The sequence below is a fragment of the Cyprinodon tularosa genome, unplaced genomic scaffold (assembly GCF_016077235.1).
Source record: "Cyprinodon tularosa strain WSP-4 unplaced genomic scaffold, ASM1607723v1 ctg273, whole genome shotgun sequence".
Lineage (NCBI taxonomy): Eukaryota > Metazoa > Chordata > Actinopteri > Cyprinodontiformes > Cyprinodontidae > Cyprinodon > Cyprinodon tularosa.
In genome coordinates this window covers 1333817-1352136 of record NW_024038978.1, presented here as the reverse complement: position 1 = coordinate 1352136, position 18320 = coordinate 1333817, and the positions used below count along the sequence as shown (strand labels likewise).

General features: G+C 43.7%; 1 protein-coding gene across 1 annotated transcript in view; it reads right to left on the bottom strand.

Moving 5' to 3' along the window:
- mtor (mechanistic target of rapamycin kinase) overlaps positions 1–18320 on the bottom strand; it is a 133936-nt gene that overhangs the window by 56762 nt on the left and 58854 nt on the right. The window contains exon 29 of the mRNA XM_038289914.1: positions 2005–2080. Coding sequence (XP_038145842.1) covers positions 2005–2080 — 76 coding nt within the window. The remainder of the gene's footprint in view (positions 1–2004; positions 2081–18320) is intronic.

Here is an 18320-nt window from a genome sequence, read left to right as displayed (position 1 = left end):
AACATCCCTTCTCATAGAAGTCCTCTAACAAATTACTAAGGCCTTCAAAAAACAGCTGGACTTCTATCGAAATGAAGTTACACACAGGTAGACTACTTTTACTAGTTAAGGGTCTTCTCTGGGTTTTACTTTTTATGTTTGAGTGGATCCTTATTTAAAGGACTAGTTTTAATAATTATACTGCGTTTAAAAGCGATACATCTGCTGGCTAGTATTTTGGGTAGATATTAGTGTATTTTTTTCTTTTATCTGTATAACATGCATGGATTCGCCGATGTTTCTTTTTTGTTTAAACCAAGCCTTTTGCTATAGTTGTGCCAACAGTTTTGGGCAAAGATTCGGCCCCTAGAATAGCAGCAGCTCAGGATGTCAGCAATCGGTTAGAGTAGATAATTGGCGCCGGTAAGTCTTTAGCTCAAACCGCTTAATTAGGGTAGATCACCCAAATTTTCACCAACTTTTGGTAACGGGTCAATAGATGGAGAACGAATCTTATTCACTCCAAAAAAAGAAAGTTAAAAAACAATCTACTGGACTTTTTTCTCTCCAGTTGTCTACGGGTGAGAGGCAGGGTCCACCCTGGACAGATAACCAGTCCATCGCAGGGATACACAGAGACAAACGGGACAAACAACCATTCACGCACACACTCTTTAGAATTTAGAGGAGCCTATTAACCTAACAGTCATGTAAATAAACCATATAAAATTCTGGTAAAAAAAAAAAAAAAAAACATGAAAAAAAAAAGGGCCCCTTTTCTTCCATTCTCCCGTAAGCTCTGTTTTGGTTTAAAAAAAAAAAAAAAAAAAAAAACACACAGAGTTTGTGGGTTAAAAAGAAAAGGTCAAAGAGTATTAAAAGGTATGAAAAACACCCAAAGCCTGCATGAAGTAGGGATTAAACCAGCAATGATGCTGGTAAAAGCAATCACATCCTAACCTGATATTGGAACAAAAATATGAATAACTGTGGTTCTCACTATTAACACCTAAGTAACAATTTTCAATTTCCAGACACAAACGATCTCAGATTACTTTATTATAAAACATTACGTAAATAAATAACAGACTGAATCTTTAGTAATTAAGAACAATCAGTAAATCTGGACCACTATTAGTGTAGAAAGTTCAACTATAGTTACTAAATGTTGCCAACTACGCTCAAAGATTAAAGCAGAACCAGAATAACTTTTTCTTTCGTTTGCAAGAGATGTGGAAACTGTCTGACTGAGTCAAATTAATTGTCCACAGCTAGACAATGGTTTAATGTGTGCAGCAGGCCGCTCCATGACACCAAACACACAAGAACACAGCTGGAAATATGCAGGAACTATAAACCCTCAGCGTGTACCGGAGAAAACAAATAAGAAGAAAGTGCTTTTCTGGATGGATACTGAAAATATTAAATATTTACCTTCAGCTTTATCTGAGTTCTATTCAGGGATCTCATGAACCATTACCATTATGATAGACGTTTGGTTTGATTTCCTGAGGACAAAACTTTAAATCCTTTCACTACTTATGAAAAAAAAAGAACAGACCTGTTGTCCAAAGTCAGATTTACATTACAGAAGCACTAAAACATGTGCAAAGTGTGGGAGAAGTCAAACTTTCTGTTAATTAAAGAAACAAACTTTTCCTTGTTGACCTTTACCTCAGATTAGTGTAGCAGATGGATTTCCCACATGCTGCACATTCTGAACAATGGGTTCTTAATGTGCAGCATGTGGGAAAGAAAATGACCCCAAATAAGTAGGAGCTCTGTAAAATATGTCATTCAGGGAAGGATGTAGAGCAAAATCTGTACAACGCAGACACAGATAAACATAATTGTTTTAAGAGAAAAGTGGTTTGAGCATGTGTGGACTATTGGTACAGGTAGTGCCGAAGAGATTAAATGCAGATGTTGACTGTGTGGTGCTACCTCTGGATTTTAGCTTCATTAGTAAAAACCAGAGTATCTTGCAGGTTTCTTTGCACATAAAGAACAGGAAAGAAGTCTCACCAGTTCACCAAAGTGTTTCATTGCATATTCCAGGACTCCTGATGCTGCCTCTGGCTGCTGCAGTTTGTTGTTGATGCTGCAAGGAAATAAAAAACAATTTGGCGTCATTAGTGTAATTTTAAGGCAAATGCTAGGTTGTTATTATGGAAACAGAAGTAATCTGGACTAAGCTGCAGAGAAAAACGGGAAAAAATTTGAAGGACAGAACATAAGGAAAGCAACAAGATGTTGGCCTCACCATCTGCTATTACAACTGTTTCAGTTGTTTTTGGTTGTAATACTGCAATCAGTACTGGTAACTGTATGGCTACCTGCAGGGAATTAACATATAAATTACAGGCTGTTTACTGCGTTTAACAGCATTAACTATTACTGGATGTAAATCAGGATGTTTTACTTTTTATGTTTGAGTGGATCCTTATTTAAAGGACTAGTCTTAATAATTATGCTGTGTTTAAAAGCAATACATCTGAAGCTAAACAAGCATGGCTGCACCTTTTCAGCTGGAATATGCTCCATTTCTTTTTTGAAAAGTGTGCAAAAGGATGCGACTTTTGCCTTTGTGGATGGGAGAGATGTTTGCGCATCCCCCCCGACCGGATTGAGCAAGAGTTTGATTTATCAGTTAACTCCAGGAAACAAATCAAGGATGTGAAATATTTCTGCTGCTGCTGTGATTGGCTAAAAACCCAACATGGGAGGCAGATACCAATCAACTCGAAGAATTATACTGAATGTTCCTCCCTTTTGCGAACACTTTCTACATGAGGCTTTCTAGATCGATTCTTCTATTTCAATATTACACAGTATCAATCTGGCTTATAATTTGATTGAAATTGAAGATGTGTTGTGTCCTTATAACACTCAACAGTATTAACTACTAAATAAATAAATGAACAAATGAGGATACTAGTAAAAACATAAATAAATATTGGTGTCGACCAAATTCGAATTGGCAAGTCATTCTTTAAAACTCAGTAAACAGCCAGAAAAGTGCAATTGGTGCCCCGTTTATAGCTCATTGCTATAATGTAATGTTTTCAAATCAGTCATATTTCTGAGAATTAAATGTTTAAAAAAGAGAGTTGATTCAGATTTCAGCATTCAACATTTAAAATGAGATGCTACACTTTAAGTTCTCTAATGGTGACAAATCATCAGAAATAAAAATAATTCAGTTGATTAATATAATATATAAAGAAAAAAAAATACTAAAGCAGAGATTTTAGTATAACTGTGTGAAAATTGCTGCAACACTGAGCTTTTAACTTCTGAAGTAAAAATGTAAAAAGTAAAAATTGGAATACAGCTAATGTCAGATGAACATTGGTTCAATCAACAATTTGAAAACTAAAACTGCTCCCTCCAATTCTCGTTGCTAATTTGGGATCCTCAAGAGAAACAAATAGGTATACAACAGCAGAACTGGACTGTTTTAACAGCCGCCTCAATGCATCTAGACAATGCATAGCAAACTTTTTCTTTTCCTGCAGAGGTGTCATGGTAAAAAGCAGAAGTACCCCCTGACGTTTGTCACGCCGCTTAAGCAAGTGACGAGTTGTCTGTCAAGACACCACAACCTTCCACTCACCCGTGCTGCCGCTACATCTGGAAACATTCATTTAAACCACAAGTCTATTATATTCCCTCAACTGAAAAACCTCTGTGCAGGCAGGTCCAATACATCTGTAAAAACCGAGTGAAGAGCGCTGGTATGCAGGCAAGTTCCTGAGGACGACTGGGAAAGGTTGATAAAGGATATTCGGGATTATATGTGAAACACCTGGTTTGATGAAGGGGCGTAGAGAGCAAAGACTGTCTGAAATAGCAAAAGGAAATGCAACACTAATATGGACTGGTATATAGAGAAGGGCAGCAACTGGCTACTTAAACACTATGAAGCAGGTAGGAAGATAACAGTTCTCAGACTGGGGTTTATCCAGAGCAAAAAACAACACTTAGTCAAAACAATGCTGAAGAAGCAAATACATTCAGAAAAAGGGTAGAATTTCCCCTGCCAAACATTCTAAAACATTTTATATCTCTATATCCATCGATGCATCTATTGATAAATATAAAGGAAAAAAAGAAAACTGCAAATCTCCACCACAGACAAGCTGCTGAAGAATGCTAAAGATGCCCAGATGTGGTTTATCTGAGAGGGCAAATCAGTCTTAGGGCGTTCTCTCCTGCAAACCCGGGAGATTTCATCGTCTCCCAGCTGAGGCCATCTGGCTCCCACCTCTGAGCGCACAGAGTTTAAACACATCCAGATGGGAAAGGCCAATGTTATGTTCCTAACAACTTTAAACTTATTAGAATAAAAAAATATCTTATTAAATCTCATGTTTTTGTAGGGAAAGGAACCCATCTATCATTTATATGAGAAAGGCATCATAAGCAGTTCAAGTTTAAATGTACAACTATTTAATTTGTTGTGTGCCTTCTATCCAAAAATCTGTTTAATTTAGTACATTTTCTTTTAAATTAACACTTAATAGTAAATGGATGAAATTATTTTACATATAAAAATTAAACATCAGTGTTGACAAGAATTTTTAGTGGAGGTTTTTTGTTTATATTCAGGATTAGTGAAAACTAATGCACACTATGGTATCCGCAACCAACAAGCAGCATTGTTTTAAAAATTAGAAGTAAACATTTACTTTGAATTTAAAGCCAGCTAATGGCCGATAACCCCCACCTCTGTAGCGATGTCAGCCTTTGAGAAGTGTCAACTTCTGCCATTTCTGTTATAATGTTGTTGCCCTCTGCTGTTTTGGAGGTAAACTGCAATAAATCCTGCATTTCCGACAGAACTCACCAACCAACGTGGGTGAGTTTGCAAATTTGTTAACCTAATGAAAAGATACTGATTATTAAAATGGCTAAATATTTAATTAACACATGATTTACTGTTGACGATGATTAACCAATGCAATTCTTTCCATAGTTTAACTGCAGCAGAATGGCATAATTTTAGCTTCCATCTGTCGGTCCAGACAGAAGTTTGAAATGACAGGGAGAGATGTTTGGGAAAACATGGTGGACGAGCAACAGCTCCTACTGCTGTGGGTATGAAATGTTTAACATTGAGAGACATGTTGTAATTTTTCATTTATGCATAACGTTTGGTTATCTAACATAACCCCAGTTCTTAGAATAATATGAGCGAGGTGTCTCGCTATGGGATGCAGCCTCCTGCAGCCCTGATAGAAGCATCTATCTCAATCTGCCAATCCTGATTGGCCGGTGGAAGTGCCCGTCATACGCCACGCCCCGTAGCTCCGACTACTAAAGCGTGTGCGGATCACGGCACTCCAATTCAACAAGCAAACCTCTTCTCGCCGCCCTGCAAGAAGGGTCGTCTGGCGAGACACCTCGCTCATATTATTCTAAGAACTGGGGTTATGTTAGATAACCAAACGTTCTTTTTCATAATATTCACTCGGTGTCTCGCTATGGGATATGGTAGCTCCCGTATTGTCAGACAGCTTATCGAACAAGAACCGGCCGATGGGGAAGGTCCACAAGGTCAGTTATGACTCTAGGACCGCACTGGCCACGCACGGTCCAGACACGTCAAGCATGTAGAACCGGACAAAAGTCAGAGGCGAAGACCAATTCGCCGCTGAACAAATGTCCTGAACGGACACTCCCCGAAATAAAGCCCAGGACGCAGCCATCCCGCGGGTAGAGTGTGCACGCAGACCCGCCGGGGGCTGCAGACCCCTGCTTCCATACGCCAAAGCTATAGCCTCCACCACCCAGTGGGCGAGGCGTTGCTTTGTGATCGGCTGCCCCTTACGGGGCTCCGCCCAGGAGACAAAGAGCTGATCACTCATCCTGAAGCTCTGCGTCCTGTCCATATAAGAGCGCACGGCTCGAACAGGGCACAGCGTGTGCGCTCGCCGTTCACCTGGGGGGGCGGCGAACGCCGCTAGCTCGATCGGTGAACAAGAACCAACCACTTTAGGAACAAAGGCCGGGTTGGGCTTCAGAACCATACGCGTGTATTCCGGGTCGAACCGGGTACATGCGGGGCTCACAGAGAGCGCATGAATGTCGCTGACTCGTTTCGCAGAGGCCAGGGCCAGTAACAGCACTGTCTTGAGAGACAGATGTTTAAGACTGGACCCCAACAACGGTTCAAATGGGGGTCCCTTAAGCCCCTCCAGAACCACCGACAAATCCCACGGAGGCAGCAAAGGTCTGGAGACGGGGAGGAGCCTGCGGGCGCCCTTCATAAACCGACAAACCAAAGGGTGTTGGCTCGCCGTTTTGTCTCCAAATCCTATATGGCATGCTGCTATAGCTGCCAGATAAACCTTAACCGTGGAAAAAGCTTTTCCTTTATCAATCAGTTCCTGTAAAAACGACAGAATCGCTGGTACAGAACACTGAAAAGGAACGTAGTCCCGTTCAAGACACCACCGCTCAAACAGTCCCCACTTGGAGCCATATAGGTTCCTAGTGGAGGGAGCCCTGGCGTTTTGGATAGTATTAATTACACTCTGAGGGAGCCCGGCAGTGGTTAAATTAAGCCACTCACGGGCCAGGCCCACAGCTGCAGTCGCTCCGGGTGTGGGTGGTACACTGTCCCCGCACCCTGCGAGAGCAGGTCCCTGCGCAGCGGCAGCTCCCAAGGCTGGGCGCACAGCATCTGGAATATCTCCGCCAGCCAGTGTTGCGCTGGCCAGTGCGGAGCTATTAGGATCAGTCTGTGGTTGAATGCCCTCACTCTGGCGAGAGTGGGGGGTATCAGGGCCAGCGGTGGAAACGCGTATAGCAGCTCGTGCGGCCAGGCGTGCGCTAATGCATCTACGCCCAGAGGGGCATTCAGAGTGCTCAGAGAGAAGAACAGCTCGCATCGAGCGTTTTCCCTGGACGCGAACAGATCTATCTGAGCGCGCCCGTAGCGCGCCCGTAGCGCGCCCATAGCGCGCCCATATCTGCTCCACGACCTGTGGGTGCAGTGTCCATTCCCCGTACACTGGCGCGCCTCTGGACAGCAGGTCCGCACCCGTGTTCAAGTCTCCCGGGACGTGCGTCGCTCTCAGGGAGAGAAAGTGGGTACTGCTCCAGAGAATCAGGTCGCGCGCCAGATTGTGCAACATGCGGGAGCGCAGGCCCCCTTGGCGGTTGATATACGCCACTGTTGTCGTGTTGTCCGTCCTCACCAGGACATGGTGACCCGAGAGGAATGGGAGGAAGTGTCTCAGAGAAAGAAACACCGCCGAAAGTTCGAGAAAGTTTGTGTGAAGGCGCTGGAGGGCCTGGCTCCAGCGACCCCTCACAGACCTGCCCTCGTGAATGCCGCCCCAGCCTGATAGGCTGGCATCCGTGGTTACCACTTTCCTGGACGAGACGGTGCCCATAGGCACCCCTTGGGTCAGGAAGGACGGGGCTCGCCAACAGCGCAGAGCTGTTATACAGTCCGCTGTGACCGTTATCCGCCGTGCGCCATGACGCACGGGGTCCATTCGTAGCGAAGCGACCCAGCGCTGAAAGTCCCGCATGTGAAGGCGGCCGAGGCGAATCACGAGGATGGCTGAGGCCATCAGACCCAGCAACCGAAGGCACAGTCTGAACTGGACAGACCTGTGCAGACGGAATTGTGACAGGCACGTTCTGAAAACCGTCACTCTTTCCTCTGACAGGCGGGCTGTGAACGGAACAGAGCGCAGGGATAATCCCAGAAAGCATATCTCCTGCGTTGGAGATAGGTGGCTTTTTTCCATATTTATCACAAAACCTAAATCCATCAGGTGTTTTGTGACAATGTGTGTGTGAACCCTGGCTTCCTGTTCTGACTGCGCTAACAGGAGCCAGTCGTCTAAATACGTGGCCAGACGTATCCCCCGGCGTCTGAGCGGGGCTACCGCGGCCTCTGTGCACCGTATGAAAACCCTCGGACTGAGAGACAGACCGAATGGTAGAACACGGTATTCGTAACACACCCCTTGAAAGGCAAACCGGAGATATTGTCTGTGAGGGGGATAAATGGGAATGTTCGGTCTTACTAGACGCAACAGAGCTGCATGTGTCAGCATCCTGAACTTGTATTTCCGCAGGAATTTGTTCAGGGCTCTTAAGTCCAGAATAGGGCGGATTCCTCTCCCCCCCCGTTTGGGGACGAGGAAGTATCTGGAATAAAACCCTGACAGACTCTGTTCGGGAGATACGACAGAAACTGCTCGTTTGTCTATCAGAGAGAGAATTTCCTCCCGTAAAACTCGAGCTTATTCTCCCTGTGCATGTGAGTGTATTACACCGGAGAAGCGGGGAGGGACAGTGGCGAATTGAAGCCTGTATCCCCGGGAAATTGTGCGCAACACCCACGGTGGAGCTGCTGCTGCTCTCCAGCTTTCCCATCTGAGAGAGAGCGGGGGAACATATTGCGGCTCCTGCCCCGCGCCCCCCTGTGGTGGAACCGAGAAATGATTCTCGGGCACCACCGGAGGCACGGTGGAGCGCTCTGCTCTGCTCCGCGGGGACGGCGGTGCCCGTCCCGGGAGCAGAGCTGCAGGGGGCTGAGCGGACACCCTGCTTATAGAGAGAGCATCGTCTGTTTTGGCTTTTTTTATTATCTGCACCCTCGGCTCGTGGCCTGGCTGTGACAGATTTATTTTTATTTTGACACCATTTTTTCTTTGAACAAGGGTGTGTGACTGTGCTTTTGGACATTCCGCTCGGGGCGCAACCGCGCAGACCTCCGGGGCGATGTCCTTCTCCTCGCAGACCGGCTCTGGGATGGGCAACGGTGGCGTGGGGTGCGCACAAACAAGCCAAAACGGTGGGCCTGCGCAACGGGGAACAGCAGGCTGCACCAACTGAGGAACTGGCGGCTGTCAGGCCGCCCTCTTTTTCTTCCTCGCCTGTGGGACCGAGCTCGCGGCGGCTGTGGGCGGCGGCGGCGTAGCGGTCGTGGAGGCAGGTTTCCCCTGCCAGCCGGCTCCGCGCTCCTTCCTCATCGGAGGGGGCGGACCTGGCGGTGGTGGCCGTCTTGGTACCTTAAAACGCGGCGGCTGGGAGGCTGCATGCGCAAAGGTTTTGCGTTGCACCGGAGGTGAAGGCGCAGGGGCTTTCCGAGGGAGACAAAGTTTGAGGGCCTCGTTGTCCTTTTTCTTTGCCTCACATCTTTGCTGCATTGTGGCCAATGCAGAGCCGAAGATGCCTTCAGGGACGATCGGCATATCCAGGATGTCATCCCGCTCCCTGTCGGTCAGGTTAGCGAGACTGAGCCATCGCGCTCGCTCCTGGACGACGAGGGTTGCCATCACCTTCCCTGTGGCCTGGACCGCGACACGTTGGATACGGAGAGACAGGTCCGCGATGACCGCCATCTCCTCCCACGCATCCGGGTCTTGCTCCTCAGCAGACGCGCCAAACAACTCCGCTTGGTAGGCAGTGAGGATGGAGAGGGCGCTGAGGGCTCTGGCCGAGAGGGCTGCTGCTTTGTATGCCTTTTCGGTCAGCGCAGACTGAAACCGTTCGGGCTTAGCTGGCAGCGTCGGGCGTCTGGGGGAAGCTGCAGACAGCTGGCCCACGCTGCCTGGGCAGAGGTGCGCAGCTACCGGGACTTCCACCGGAGGCATGGAGAGGAGGCCGTGGGCGTCCATCGCCTCGCAGTCGAGGGATACTGCGCCCGAAATAGGGCTCCTGTTGCTGTATGGGCAGCTAGTCCATGTTTTGGAGAGCTCCGTCAGCAACTCGGGGAAGACAGGGAGAAGCTGCTTCACCGCATTTCGTGCCAGGGGAAGCCGTTTGCCTTCGTAGCGGGACCGGGTGGGCTCCGCTATTGCGACCGGCCAGGGAATCTCCAGCTTCTCTGCCGCGCGTTTGCACACGTCGAGCAGGTCCACATGGAGGGAGGGAGCTGGTGAGCTCGCTCCCCTGTCTTCCATGGCGGAAGGGCACGGCGGTTTAGGCCTCTCAGGCTGTGCTGGGGCCATGAAGGTGTCATCCTCTTCCTCGTCCTCTGATATGAGGAACGAGGTGTCGTCATCCTCCTCCATGGGACTGACTTCCAGCACGTCTTCCTCGGGAAACGGGGGGGCATGGAGCTGCTCGCACTGGGCACCCCAGTCGTAGTCAGTCTCCGGGGCTTCCCCAGCTGTGTCCACGTCCTCCTCCGCGGCTGCACCTTGTGCGGCGGTGGGGAGGAATGGATCACGGTCCGAGATGCTAACCTGGCGGGCTAGCCTGCGTCTGAGGCTCTTGACCGTGAACACTTTGCAGTGTCCACAGGAGCCGGGAATTTCTAGGGCCAACCTGGCGTGGTCGACTCCTAGACAGGTACCGCACACCGGGTGGGTGTCTTTCCCTGAAATTTTATTCCCGCAGCCACAAAGACGGTGGTCTCCCCTGGCGTGGGGGTTTTGGACGGCCGCCATTTCCCGACGAGCTGGAGTGCTGGTAGGGAAAGGAACCGTAGCTAGCTGGCATGCTAGCGTGGCGGGGTCGAGGAAGTAGCTGGTGTGCTAAATGCTCGTCCGACTCGAGCGTCCGTGGAGAGGAGCCGAGAGGGATTCCGCCGTGAAGAGAGACAAAAGGTTACCGGTCCGGTCTGGAGTGAGCGGACAGGGCAGAAGCCAGAGCACAGTGCTAGCGTCCGGCGACGGAAACTAGCAAGGTCCGTCTGTGGGCAGTTAAGCTAGCGAAGGCTCCGACGTGAGATAAGCTCTCAGGTGAGAAGAGGTTTTGAATTGGAGTGCCGTGATCCGCACACGCTTTAGTAGTCGGAGCTACGGGGCGTGGCGTATGACGGGCACTTCCACCGGCCAATCAGGATTGGCAGATTGAGATAGATGCTTCTATCAGGGCTGCAGGAGGCTGCATCCCATAGCGAGACACCGAGTGAATATTATGAAAAAGAACTACAATCAACAGACTTTACTGTAAAAATGTCCACAGCTGCTATTGACTTTTTTATTTTCCAGATACAAAGTATTTATACTGTAAAAACACTGTACCGTGCAATACTATTTGTTTTATTTTCTTAGCTGTTATTTTTATACACTTTTCCAAGGTCCACATTGTATGTCCACTTCTACTATGACCCTCTGCTGCTGCTGTAACACCACAATTTCCCCATTGTAGGACAATAAAGGGATTTTCTATTCTATTTTATTCTATTCTAAATTCTGTTGCGCTGCATTATGAACCTGCAGATTGGGTTGTATATGCCCCCCTGGAGTACATGGGAAAAACTACATGGAGAATAAAAGCGGAGCATGCATGCATCCATCAGAAATGGAAGGAAAAAAAAACGTAATCTCTAGCATTACATTTCAAAGGAGATGCACATCACAAAAAAATGAGCAGAAGCAGAGCGGACTCATGTAGGGAGACATTGATCTACAGAGAAGGAACAAAGCGGACGGTTGACTATTGGACAGAGTGGCATCTTGCTAACATCAACACAGGAGGACGTCCCTCCTTTGGGTGGTGTGATGAAATATGGTCTTCTAATGTCCATGTGGGGAAGTGTATCTACAGTAATATAATATTTGAATGTGCAAAAGAGAAATTTTAGAAGGAGACATGCTGATTTAGTACCTGCAAAAACATTTATCGTTGAATCATGAATCGGTCTCCTCATAGCAGAAAAGAAATGAAATTTTGTCCTGACTTTTTGAAAATACATGTTTTTCCAGAGAGATGGCAGGAGGAGTGTATTAAAAGCCTAACATTATGAAAATAAACATCACAGTTGCAAGGATTCCAAGTTTGGTTGCTCACATAAATCTAACAAAGACATGTTTAATGCACATGGATCCCAAAAAACACTTGGATTTAGCATAACATTTTTTTATTCTAACATGGAACTACACCAGTGGCGGCTGGCCAATAGAGGGCGCCGCCCTGCCCACCCAATGACCCTGATTAAGACATATGTATATATATATATATATATATATATATATACACACACATATATTATATATATATATATATATGTGTGTGTGTGTGTGTGTATTTTTTATACAACTTTAACATTTAAATATTTCGAACTACATTAATATGTAGTATCTAGTAAAGCGTCATTAAATTTTTCGTCAGATTGGTGACGTATTTCCACCCTAGGGCGCATAAATCTTTGCCCATTGACTCTCGTTAAAAGTTGTACATGCGCAATAGCTCCTGTGCAATACAAAGGTATAGGAGAGCTCGGGGTGCGGTTTAGCTGCTCCCTGAGGTGACAGGAAGTGTATTTGCTCACCACCTCCCGCCACAGCACAGATGTTTTGCGGGTGATTGACAGGTGGAGTCGTAGGAGTTAGAGACACATTGGAGAGAAAGAGAGAGAAATGGTACAAGAACTGTCCTTGTCCAGGATCTGGTTTAGGCTTGGCTAACTGCATGTAGCGAGGCTAATGCTTTATTCTGCTTTCCCCGCCTCCTTTTTTCAAACGTCAGGATCTGACCAGGCATGGATAAAGACTTTGTAGACACTTTGTAGAAGAGGCAAAGAAGAATAAACAATCTGGAATTCACATGGGAAATAATATATCTATCGTCTACTTTTTCTAGAAGGTTGTTAATTTGCATAGTTGCTCTTTAAAGCTACAGTGTGTAATTTTCAGCGACATCTAACGTCCAGACTGCAGACCGCAGCAACATGAACATCTCCCCCCCACCGCTTCTCCCCCCCCCAACAGTACGGCAAGCGTTACGGGACAAAATGTCTTCCACGACGTCTGCATCACCTACCTTCTCAAGTGATGAGGTTTGTTTACATAGATAATTTTAATAATGCCATCTATTGTTCAGTACCGTCTCAGTTCATCTCTCTCAACTTGCCGTAGTTACTTTCGAGCGTAATGGGCGATCTCGCAATCGCTAGTTTGTTGTCTCTGCGCTGCCGTAGCGCAAAGATGTCTGCCTCCATGGCTGCGAGACCCGCTCCTATGTAATTATAAATAACGAATTCTAAGGCAACGCAAATATTAAGGTTAAGAGGCTGAGCTCGTAGATGATGATAAATAACATAGTTATGTATAATATATTACATTTCTGACTGTATATCCCTGTAATTATTACACACTGTAGCTTTAATAAATACATTCTCAGAAAGTTTTTATGTATTAAAAAAATATAAAACTGACTAATAGCTTCTCCATTATTAAACTGGTACATTATTCTTTTTAGGTTTGTGACCCAATATTGGATCAAACAAAACAAACATTTATCTTCACAAAGCCTCAGAAGGGCAATATTTATATAAAAAAGTAAACCAGAACTTGAAATTATGTTTTGCTTTTATAAAGTGTTTTTATAATGATTTTTGTAGTTGGCATTCATATAAGTCAATTCATATAAATATATATGAATGTATAATTCTATTTGAATTTATACCCCCCCCCTCCCCGGAGAAAACTCAACCAGCCGCCACTGAACTACACATAACTTATTTTTGACCTTATTACTTCAATTGGTTATTTTTCAATAAATATCTTTTCTTTGCATTGAAACTTTAGGAAAGTTTTTCCCACAAAAAAAAAAAGCTAGGAATCCCTAGAAGTTATTAACCAATAATGGATTTTAAAACATACAGTATGGAAAAATGACACCAACAATCTGGGAATTTGCAGCGCTTCCAGTCACACATGTAAAAGCCAACCAAAAATGCAATCCATTATATCCACGGTGGAGAGAACAGAACTGATCCGTCTAGAACGGTAAGGGAGAACCTAACACTGTGCAGACCTTCTATTAGCGGAGAACAGATGAGAACACATTGGAACATGATGCCGTCTAGCAAAGTTCCCCCTGGCAGAAAGGGTATTTGGATAAATTATTAGGAAACAGAAGAGCCATGATGAGCTCATGTTTAGAAGAAAACAAGTCAACCAGCAAGAGAAAAGGCAGAATTGAGAACGGGTGGCACGAGTATTTAGAGCCAATTCTTAAGTAAAGAGAAAAAAAGAAAGAATTGAGCCTTTAGCCTTCCTAAATTGTTTATTGTATTACAATGACCAAATAGGATGGACTAACTTTCTCCCTCTCATTCAGGCAACCACACTGAGACATCAGTCATGGTTGACTGTAAAATTAGTTGAATTAATGGATTCTAAACAATCTCTCATTATTTTGGCTGAAAAATTGTGAAAGCATGTCAGACTTTTGAAAGCAGATTATCCTGCATAGTTGATTTTGACACAAATCAGATGCGAGTTAAGGAGATGCATATTTGAGTCACTGTTTTACATTAAATTATGACTCAATTCAAAAACTACGACAGAAAAGGAAATTAAATATATGTAACATCATCTAATAACACTCAGATGCAGCCGTGGTTCACTGGAAGAGTATAAAACATCCAACTAAAACGTTTGGAGTTCGATCCAGATTTAAAGTGGTGCTGAACAAGACACCGAACATGTAATGCATGTCAATGGGCTCCACTGTGGCACCGAGTTGCAGGCTCTCCAAGTGCATGAGTCAGTTCCCTCTAGGTACTATAGCCTGCTCTTACAGTCCAAAAAACATTATGTTAACTGGTCCATTTCTGGACAGAGGCCATCCAGACTGTTCCCCGCCTCTTCTCAGATGACAGTCGAAGATGGATGCCAGTTCAAACTTCACCCTGCAAGAACCTTAACATTCATTCACTGTTTCATTTACTACTTAAATGTTCTTATTTTCATTCCAAAATATATTAATAAGAATAACCTTTTACAGTTTTAAGTCAGAAGGGGTTGTCAAAATGATTTATTAATGCAAAATTCCAGATTAAAGGTCACATTTAGAGATGTATTATGTAGTTTCTTATGTAGTTGGCAGATTTAACTCTGAATTTATTGATTTCACATTGGAGAAATTTACCACTGCATTTAATCATCCCCTTGGGGAGCAGTGGGGTTCAGTGTCTCACTCAGAGAGCCATAGTAGCAGTCTGTGGAAGCAGGGCTCAAACCGAGAACCTCAGAACTCATAGCTCTATGCCTTAACCACTAGGCCGAAACTCCCCACCCCATGTAGTATTTTGATGCAACTTTAGTAGATTTCTTTGCTTTTTTTTACTCATGCTATATATTTTTTGATGAGCAGCAGAAGAAACTCACACAGCATGATGTTTCCTCCTCCGTACTTCCCCGATGGGATAGCGTTTTCCAACTTGCATTCTTTGGACGTAACAACCCTCGTTATAATTGGAAGACAAAGGCTCACGGTATCATCAGACCACAGGACGTTTTTTAACACGCTATGGTCATTTTTAAAATTTTTATTGTTGTTTTTTTGATTATTTTCTGGTGTTTCTAGAAAGATTACTCAAGCATTCATGAGACTGGAGATCCACTATTCTCATTCTGCTGTCATGGATGATTTATTTGAGCTCTTTCATATATTAAAGCTGTAAGTTTGTTTGATCTTAAACAGACATGCATCCATTCTGACTCAATCAAAAGCTAAAGATGAATCTAATATAATATCAGTGAGTTTTATACAGTGTATGTAAACATGTGTTTTCAACTGTATGAAAAGACGGAGACGCAAATCCAGCCAGACAAAAGCTCTATTAATTATAATGAAGCACAGGCTGCATGTTGTGTTTACAAAATACACACAAACATTCAGATCAACTTAAAAGTGTGTTTAGAAAAAGGCTGCAGCAGATTGCACTGAAGAACCAAACCACTGGTTGATTTCGGCCATTTATAGACAAACTTTTCAGTTACAGCTGCAGAAAGAAATAAAATGTAAAAAATTTATTAGTCAGCACTACTCTGCATAAAAAATTCTATTAAAAATAGAATCAATATAACAAAGTGCAGACGTATACATGGTGTAAATTTAAAATAAAAAGTACCCATTTTTCCAAGACTCAGGGTTAAATCATTAAGAATGATTTGCTTTTTGTTGTTAATAAAAATAATTCTATAAATGCTTCTTTCATATAAAGCTTATATGTTTGGCAGGCGATGTAAGGAATAAGCCGAAAGAAGTGGAAATAAATCAAACTAAAACCCAGAAACCAAAACAGGTCTAAAAGAACAAAAAAAGCACCTGTGAAGAAATAAAAAAAAAACAGAACAGTAGGTTAGGCACGTTAAGAGGCTACAGAGACATCGGGCGGAAAAACCATTCTATGCATGTGTACAATAAACCATCAGCACATCAGGTCCCTGCTGCAACAAGCGCCTCCAGGGAGCTTCACCTTCAGGTCAACAGGCCAGAAGAACAAAGTGTCTCCAGCGGGCCAAGCAGGGAAAAAGGCCCGATCCTCACCTCATTGGAATGCTGCTGTTGCTATGGTGAAACAGATCCAAAAAACTGCAGCTTTCCAGCATCGCATTTAAGAAGAAAAACATCCCCATCAAGTGATACTGTAGGTCTTTGATACGTTTGTTACATTAAGTCATGTTGACTGTTTTTTTTTGCTCTGAATAATGGAAAAAGCTGCAGATATTTAAAAAAAAACATAGTACCAGAAAGCTACGTTTACTTCATGGCGCTTCAGATTTATAATAAAGAATGTCATTTAAAGTGAATCAAGAAGGCAGAGAGACGAAATGTTTTTCCTATTTCCACATCCAAACACAATTAGCTGGGAGGAAAAAAAGAAATGAGAGAAAATTGAATTTTCTTAATGTTGGTGACAGTGGCTGCCTTAGGGCAGCTGTGCTTACGCCATGTAGAAGACACTATTCACACAGCATAGAGTCGGTTCCATTTTTCCTCCTCCGCGCTCTTGTTTGTCCCAGCTACTTGCGTTTATAGGATGGCGCACTGACAGGAACAACGTGGTCACCATTCTGCACAGGACAACAGACAACAGCTGGCAGCCATCCCTGGCTTAGGGGACCAGACTCCTGGATGGCCTTCCCGTGTCAGACGGCTGCCACTCTAAAAGCTGTAGGATGCACCAGTGCATACTGTGGCCCTCATTACTGAGAGTATGGAACAGTTTATTCTACCCTTAAACGTGACTGGGTTTAACTGGGAAGCAGGTTATTGCTTACAGTATTATTTTGAAACTTTAGTTTTAGAGAAACGTGGCTGTTTGCTCCCAGTGTCCAGCTTTGAGGTGAATGATTGTTCTATAGTGGCTTACACAATTTTTCCACTAATGACGATTTTTCCATCCAAAGAAAATGTAAATAACCTACTAACCTGAACATGCAAAATAATAATACTGCTTTATAACAGGAATGAGTAACTCTAATTTAATGCTTTTTAATGCCTTACATAGGGCTTTACGATCACTCGGAAGTATTTAAATCTGATATATCGGACGAAATTGTTTTTATAACGGGTTTTTTTTTTCTTTAATAAAGAATTTTAAATGTCACGATAATCAAATTTAATGAACTTTAATGCCAATTAAGGCCTTCATTTAAAAAAGAATTGAACGACTTTAAATTATTTTTAATGACCCGCGGAAACCCTGTATAAGTCACATATTTTCCTCACAAGGAACACCTTTAGATGCCACTGGGTTAACAGCTTTCAAAGATCTTTACTTTATAAGGTAATATCAAGCTTGGTTGCAGGTACTTAGAGATTCACCTCCATACAGAAAGCCCATATTCTTATCTTCAGCTACCACAGTATACAGATTAAATACTACTACTTATACTTCAGCGATAGTATCAAGGTGCTACTTTAGTGTATCTCTTATTCTATATCCATTGGTTGTTCTGTTCTTGTTACATCTCTTTGCAGGTGATGAAGCAGACTGAAGACGTTTTATCATTATCTCCATTTCATCACCTCTTTTTTCATCTTTTCTCATTTTTTCTGTTTTTCCTATCCTGTTCTACTTACATTGCAGTGTCCATATAATCTGTAATACTCGCTGCATGAATTATAATAAAGCTATTTATATGCATCAAGCAGAACACTGTGGAGATAGTCGTACTGCTCCACTTGTGAAAGCAAAATCTGTTGAGCAGTTTTTTGGCATCAAGACAATTATTCTTATTGCCACATCACCAGACTGTAAAAAAAAAAAAGGTAATATTAATTGTAAAGAGATATATGATCCCTTAAAGATGTCTTTATAATACAAGGAATAACATACTTTTAAGTATTTCTAGAGTAGTGCAGGGATAAATGTGAAAATGTATTTGTATGTGTATAATTGTTTATGCAAGTGGTTTATCTATATAGTATTATGTCTGTAGAACTAATATATATGATAGAAGAAACTGGATCAAGGGTAGGGCTGCACAGTGGTGCAGTGGGTAGCATTGCTGCCTTGATCCATGCCTTTCTACATGGAGTTTGCATGTTCTCCATGAGCATGCTTGGGTTCTCTCCGGGTACTCCGGCTTCCTCCCACAGTCCAAAAACATGACTGTTAGGTT